The sequence below is a fragment of the Triticum urartu genome, chromosome 1A (assembly GCF_056163025.1).
Source record: "Triticum urartu cultivar PI428250 chromosome 1A, HENAU_Tu73, whole genome shotgun sequence".
Lineage (NCBI taxonomy): Eukaryota > Viridiplantae > Streptophyta > Magnoliopsida > Poales > Poaceae > Triticum > Triticum urartu.
In genome coordinates this window covers 74,156,825-74,164,764 of record NC_141873.1, presented here as the reverse complement: position 1 = coordinate 74,164,764, position 7,940 = coordinate 74,156,825, and the positions used below count along the sequence as shown (strand labels likewise).

Genomic DNA, 7,940 nt, shown 5'->3' with positions numbered 1-7,940 from the left:
ATAGATACGCTCCTGTGGCAATCGGCCGAGTGATCTACGTGTACGTTAGTACTAGCACTATAAAGATCAAAGCGAAGATCATCAAGCGATGTGCGAGTATTATCTTGGTGTTGCTAATCGATTGCTCATAGTGCGAGTAGCACTTCTAATTGTACACTGATTGCTATGCACGTGTATTTGTATGACCAAAAATACTTTGTCATGTATGAATTTGGTGTTTTGGCACTGAGCTAATTTTTTTTATTAAATACATAGTGGGATTTTATTTCTGCTACGTGTTATGTGGTATGGGGGTATGGGGTATGCGCTATTTGATTAAAATTGTTACATTCATTTTATGATAGATGGATAAAGGTAAATCTGGGAAAGCAAATTGGGATCCTGTTGCCCATAAAATTTTCCTTGACATTTGTGTTGAAGAAGTGAATGCAAATAACCGTTCTGATGCACATTTGAGCCCAATTGGGTATGAAAATATGATAAGGAAGTTCAATGAGCGGACAAACAGAATTTATGTTCGCAAGCAATTCAAGAATAGGTGGGATTTACTTAAAAAAGAGTACAATTGTTGGAAGACGTTGAACCAAAAGGCATCTAGCATTGGAATAGATCCTGTTACTAGGAGCATTGCGGCTACCGATGAATGGTGGGCGAATGAGATACAGGTATTGAACCATTCATATTACTTTTACTTGTTACTTTGCCATCCAATTTCTTAACTAATTTATTTGTGTGATTTTTCTGCAGAGGAATGAGATTTCCGCCAAGTTCCGATATGCTCCATTAGTTGATGAGCAAAGAATGAGTTTTATATTTGATGACCATAGTGTGACGAATGCATATGCAAGGGTCGCAACTCCCTCGTCTCAAGTTGATGCTTCTCAAATTAACATTGAAGAGGGTAATGAGGACGGCTCGGGATGTGAGTTAGATGTTAACCAAGTTACACCCACCAATGTTTCATCTAAAGGTCGAAAGAAGAGATCATGTCCTTATTCACCGAGTCCCAAGATGGTCCAAAAGGCGGCAAAAGATAGTGATGATAAAATGGTATTTAACCGTATGGTTGACCTTTGGGAGAGGAGGGAGATTAGCCGCAATTCGGCGACGTCTCAAACAAATGTGGATCATGTGAGAGATGAGATAAAAGAGATGACGACCATGGTGGTGAACGATGGAGGTCGTCCTAGAAGTGATGTGTATTTCTATGCTCTACAACTGTTTACGAAGAAGGAACATCGTGATGTGTTCAGTGCCCTCAAGGATGAGACTGCTAGTGTGAGGCTTGAATGGATCAAGAGGACATGGGATCTCTTTATGAAAAAAGATTAGAACTTCTGTGATGTTATTTTCTTTGAACAAAATTACTTGCTATCGACTTGTACTGTCGTGAACCTATGTTTTGTTTGGAACCTCTTGTTTGCACTCAGATTGTAATATAGGGAAAGTGGATTGTTTGTCATCAATTCGTATGCATCATGGATCTTTTTTCTACTCATTTTTAAAGCCATGTATCATGTTTGACGGCTCAAATTATTTTGTTTTATTGTGTACCAAATTATAATGCATCTATATTGTGTTCTTTATATGACAGATGGATATCTCTGTTGAGGATGAAGATGAAGAATTAGATTTCTGCATTCTTGCAATGGCACATTATCTTCAAAATAAAGAGAGGGTGCCCTATGCACCTAGAAGAGCACCAATAATGACGGAGTTGCAATGGGTGCAAGAGAAACAGATGAATCCAAAAGCATTCTACTCAATGTTTAGGATGCGGAGGTCAGTGTTTTACCCATTGCATGACATGCTAGTTGAGAAATACAGTTTAAAGTCAACTTGCAACATGTCAAGTAAAGAAGCGTTAGCACTATTTTTATGGACTTTGGGGACATGCCAGACCACCGACAATATTGCGGATCGATTTGAACACAGTCGGTCTACAGTTAACAAAAAGTTTAAAGAGGTTTTAAGGTGTGTATATCGTATGGCTGGTGATTACCTACGACCCAAAGATGAAACTTTCACCCAAGTTCACGACTCGCTTAAAAAACCAAGATTTTGGCCTCACTTCAAGGATGCCATTGGGGCCACAGATGGAACACACATACCTTGTATTGTGCCGGAAAAACAGCAGCCCAAATATCGGAACAGAAAAGGTGTCACCACTCAGAATGTCATGGCAATATGTGATTTTGATATGAGGTTCATTTTTGTTGTTGTTGGATGGCCTGGATCTGTTCATGACACCCGTGTATGGGCTGATGCACGAGCTGAATATCCCAGTTTCCCACACCCTCCGAATGGTAATTACTCGTACATGCATTTTTTTACACTAGCCTTTTGCTTTAAATTACCGCTCTTCATTGTATTTTTGTTCCCTGTATAGGAAAATACTATCTTGTTGACTCAGGCTATCCAAACAGAGATGGCTATCTAGCACCATACAAAGGACAACGGTACCATGTACCTGATTTCCAACAAGTACCTCCACGAGGGAGAAATGAGACCTTTAATCATCTACATTCCTCACTACGAAACGTCATCGAAAGAACTTTTGGTGTTCTCAAGATGAAATGGCGAATCCTTCTTGGCATTAGCCGTTACAAAGTTGAAACACAAACAATGATAATTACTTCATGTACTTGTCTTCATAACTACATCCGTGAGAGCAAACTACCTGATGAGCATTTTGATATGGTTGAGAATGGATCCTATGTTCACGAGGAGAGCGCTTCTCATCACTTTGCACCCTATGATGAAGGCAATATGGGAAGTGTACGAGATGCTATTGCTGTGAGTGTCTTTCCTTGATGAATAGCTTTATTGTGTATGCTTTTGTTGGGAGAACCATGTAATATTTAGAATATCTTTCTTTCTTCTCAAGTACTACAGACGAGTTTTTTCCATATGTGCGACAATGATCTTCCTTATGTGGACTTGTTACAATTTAGCAATGTTTCAAAATAAATTTTATGTTTGTATGTGCGGCTAAACAATACAAAATAACCCAATTATTATTTCAACAAAAAAGATTTAGGGGGTATTACAGACTTTTTATTGGGTATATAGAAAATAAGCTAAACGCACAGAGGCTAAAAAGAACTGGATGGCTTATTCTCACTAGGCTTATTTCCACAACGGCTTGTCTGGGGCTTATTTCCACAGTGGCTTCTTCATAAGCCAGAGGTGAAAAGAACTGGCCCTATGTTACATATAGGAGTAGTTGACATGCGCACAACATCATTTGTTATCATCATATCTTACTACACTAGCAACAAGATTGTGTAGTACTGACGTATGAACCACTGCACATGCCTAGTAGTAGGAGCACTATGTATGTTCAAGTGGTTGCCGTGATTCGCACTCCTCTGTTGTAAGAGTGGAAACGCTTGCTGTAATCATTTTTTTCTCCAAAAAAACAATGGACACGCTCTACCGTGTGGATCCTCCTCCAGCCATGCACTAAATTACTCACTTTCGCCGACGTGTGGGACAGCCAGCACCTGGGTCCACCAGCCATGCACTAAATTACTCCGTAGTAGAGTGACGGTAGACTACCCCAATCGAACTGCCGCAGTAATGCCCAATGAGCCGTCAAATCACAAAACCCCCTCCTTTCCAGCAGTAAGTTGGACGGACGAAGCAACCATCATTTCACTCTTCTCTCTCAGCTTCCTCTCTTGACGCTCGCTTCGCTTCTCCCTCATCTCGTTCCTTCTTTCACTCTTCTCTCTCAGCTTCCTCTCTTGGATGGACGCCGGAGCACCGGCCGGCGTGATGTCTATGGCTCTGGCCAAAACCGTCGAAGAAGCGCAAGCACCCTGTTGAGACTATCGCAGACAAGCTCAAAGCCATCGCCCTGTCCAAGCCCCCCTCTCCGGGATCCCTCATTAAGCAAGTCCAAGTAATGTCTCTTGTTGACGATCTTTTTCTCGATCTTGATCGTGTTTTTTCATCTAACACGCAGTACTAGTACTGGTAGTACAACTTTCTGGGTGATCTTGCATGTGATTTTAGTGTGCCAAATGATGGTTCTAAATTCATCTTTTGAACAAAACATGCGAGAGGTTGACACTGATTTCTTATAGACTACTTTCAACTACTCCCTCTATCCCAAATTTCTTGTCTTAGATTTGTCTAGATACGGATGTATCTAATACTAAAATGTGACTTGATACATCCGTATCTAGACAAATCTAAGACAAGAATTTTGGGACGGAGGGAGTACTTTATGAACATCAATGCTACCTTTTAAGAGGGTATATTTGCCTCGGTAACTTATGTTATGGATATTGCATGTAATCCCTCTGCTCTCATGCCTTTGAAGACATGTTCTAATGCCTTTGTTCACTCATTTCTGTGTGTATATGTAGTCATATATTGAGTATAATATCAAAAATCATCTTATATTTCTGAACGGAGGTAGTAATAAAATATGGTTTCTGTTTGAATTAGAACCAGGTCCGCGGTGGAGATGAAGTTCTCAAAGTCATGTCGTGTGAACTGGAAGACCTGATGATGAGTTCTACTACTGAACCATCCAGCTGTTGTGTCCTTGTCGCCACGTGTCCTGAACTAGTGTTTTCCTGTAGCATTGTTGTCAGGCGTGTTCTCGAGGCTATACTTGACCACAGCAATTTCCTGGCTGTGCCTTCGATTACGAATGGTGTTGTTCTTGTAAAGCTTCCCAACAAATCTGATGTGGCATGTCTTCATCATCATGTTTATGAGTGGAAAGACCACTCTGTTAGGTTCTCCAAGGTTGACAAGATGGTGATGGTGCATGTAGACATCTCACACGAAGTCCATGGCCTAGTCAGTTATGCGGGGTTCATCCCGTAGGTTGGTGGCAAGAAATAGTCAGCAGAGTTTAGTTAGTGCAACTTTGCTTGTCTGTAGTAAGTACTATTGTTCAGTACTTGATTTGTGTTTGTGAACCCTGTATTGTTTATTAGTACTACCGCTTTTGGTGTGTGGTCAGTCCTGAGAACGGTCTATATTAATGTATGTCCACTCAATTCAGTATGTATATTTTGAAGTATCCAGATCATATTTTTTGTGAGGACAGTTTATCAATTATGGTTACACTCCAATATTTTTATGCATTGCAGGGTTTATCACACCCACCAGGATTTTGAGTCCCATGGATGTTCGGTCCATACGATTTGTCACGAACTTTGGACTGTCCTGCTTGTGGGAGTAGGCGGGGCCCCTGCATGCCATGCGTAGTTGGACGATCAATCTTCTGTTTAGTACTTCAACATAGTGATTTCCTGGTAAGGATTCACTCGTGTCTCATCAAGTAAATCTTATTGATTTACTGTCTAAATCTTATTGATTTAATGTCATGTTTTCTTTCTTTTCCTGCAATTTTATGATGCAAGTTTTGCCATGTGACATTCATCACAGAATAAACCGTTTGGTTTGCTCTATGATTGCTATTTTTGCAGGTTTCACTTCTTATGTCGTGTGAGTAACGAAGGCACTATCCATCACTTATATTACTGGAAAAAATTGGATCAGTCTGTTGTCTGAATACAAGCTGAATCCCTATGATGAACTGCAGTTTGGTTTAACAAAAACGCCACAATTAGTCCTTCTCGCATTTAAAAGAAATGAAGAAAAAACTGGATCATGGTCACGGATCCTAGTCAAGTTAGAAAGCTGATCATAGCAGACCAGACACGATCGCCGTTGTCTCGCACAGATCGAGAACCGGCAGTTGCTGTAGCACTGACAGCGGCAGCAGCTCAGTCTGATCCAGCTGAGGATTGGGCACCGACTGCGTCAGCGGATAAGTCTGATCTACCGGAGGATCGGCCATCGACACCGGCACCAGCTCTACAAGGAGCACCATCTCTGGCAGCAGCGGCGGCTTCGGCACCTACAACAACACTTGCACTTGCATCTGCTCCGCCCGTGCAGTTGCACCGGCAACAGACTGGGCTGCAGTTCACACTTCATATACCAAAGTCCTTACAAAACCGACATGTCCACCTTCTTGGTAAGCATTGGCCGCCCAAGTGCTTCGTTCTTTTTTCTTTCCATGTTGTTTCACATGATTCACTGTGTTGATCTAACTGTTTGGGTATGTCTTCTTGTTTGCAAACAGAGAATTCCTAGAGCAACGAGGGAGTCGTTCAACAATCCGGGCGACCGCGGCCAAGTTTATCTTACCATGCGCAGCCTTGGTGTGAATGAACCTGCTCAATATACCGTAAGTACAAAGGATGGTCGCATGATGATTGATGCTAAAGGATGGTCAAGGTTCAAATCTAAATCATATCTTGCGGTAGGGGATGATGTCAAAATCGAACTTTCTCGGCAAGGAGAGCTAGTCCAAATCCACTTTGAAATTCTTCAGTAGCAGCACGCAACTGCCGAACTGATCTATCCTCCGAGAGATTTTGATGTAATAATCTGGCATGGTGAAACAAGTGTCATGTGTGTATAAGTAGTATGACAGTATTATTTATCACATGGTATATCGTTGATAGAATTGCAACTCTGATTGCTGGTTAGGAACTGTTGTTCGATTTCATTCCAACAGCTGTCGTGCTTTATTCAATTTTGTGTATTCTCCTTGCGACAGCATCTAAAACTAGTGTCGTACTGATCGCTTGCAATATGAAAAGCGCTGAGGTAGAACACATGGGACCCCAAACATGCAGGGTTGGCTTGCGGCCCAAAGTCCAGAACCGTGAGCCTATCTAAGTATTATTTTCTCAGTTGAACCCCATAAACAAAGCTGAACCCCCATAATGCCCGTGCGTTGCAGAGGGAGTATATTTCTTGGCAAGGTGAGCCTGTGATATAAAAGATTTGTATATTTCTTTACAAAGGGAGTATCTCTCTGTCAAAAAATATATTTATGTGTAACTAGTTACTCCTGTCTTTCTACTTCCTTTCGCTGATATGTGGGGCAACCGGCAACGGGGTCCACGTGCCATATGCACAAATTAGAGTGCACAACTTCACGGTAGACACACCCCGGCCATAGCGCCGCAGTAATGCCTAATGAGCCGTCAAATCACAACCCCCCCCCTTCCAGCTTTAGCGGTAAGCTAGACGGACGAAGCGGCAATATTTCACTGGGCCTGAATCCCCTTCTCCCTCGTCTGCTTGTTCAGAGAAAACCCCCTCTCGGCGATTGCATAGGGTTTTCTCATGGAGAACCAGGTACGAATTCTTCATCCATCCCCGATAAATCCAAGTCCCTTGGTCGCAGGTAATCCTAGGATGGCAGCCGCCGCCGTTGATGCATTTTTCTTCCTACTGAATCTAGTGTGTTTCATTTGCAGTGCCCAAAGTGCGAGTACCCTACAGGTTTCTGCGCCCTCGGCGAGACGCCACACTTGTTCCTTCTCATCCTAACACAGCATTTTGAAACACGCACAGTATGTTCCTAGAATCCTCTTTTCTATCCGGGGGGTGGGGGTTTTTTGAACATGCTGTGTTCTCATATTATTTTTCCTGCAGTGTATTATTTGCTCTGCCAGAACACATGTACTCAAGATGCTCGGCCTTGCCATAACTGAATACACTAGTTTAATGGTCACAGTGAAGACAAGCCATAGATATAAGCTCCGAGTTGGGTTCATGAACCAAGAAGATCGCTGCTTTTTTATGGCCGAACTTGGATAAACTTTCTCAAGTGTTACGGACTGAAAGTTGGCGCACGAATGTTGATGGAAATAGCAGAACCTGGTCTCATCTTCACTGCGATCTTCCACCCCGACATCGTTCCAATTGTTCATCCATGTTAGTTTTGTATCTGGTTCTTGCTTGTTGCCTCGATTACTTCTTAATCCACCTATTATGTCTAACTAATCACAATTTAACTTTAGAAGTAGCAACGAATCTCTCACGAAGATGCTACTTCTAACTAATATTTTCTTATAATTGGTGGCATGTGTAGGTTTTTTCAGAGTTAAGCA

The 7,940-nt window shown here is 42.0% G+C and overlaps 1 protein-coding gene across 1 annotated transcript; it reads left to right on the top strand.

Moving 5' to 3' along the window:
* The first annotated feature begins 344 nt into the window (after positions 1–344).
* On the top strand, positions 345–1,332 carry LOC147990096 (L10-interacting MYB domain-containing protein-like). Its single transcript, XM_087523238.1, has 2 exons — positions 345–665; positions 748–1,332. Exons 1-2 carry the CDS (start codon positions 345–347, stop codon positions 1,330–1,332), a joined length of 906 nt encoding a protein of 301 aa, XP_087379364.1.
* The last annotated feature ends 6,608 nt before the right edge of the window (positions 1,333–7,940 follow it).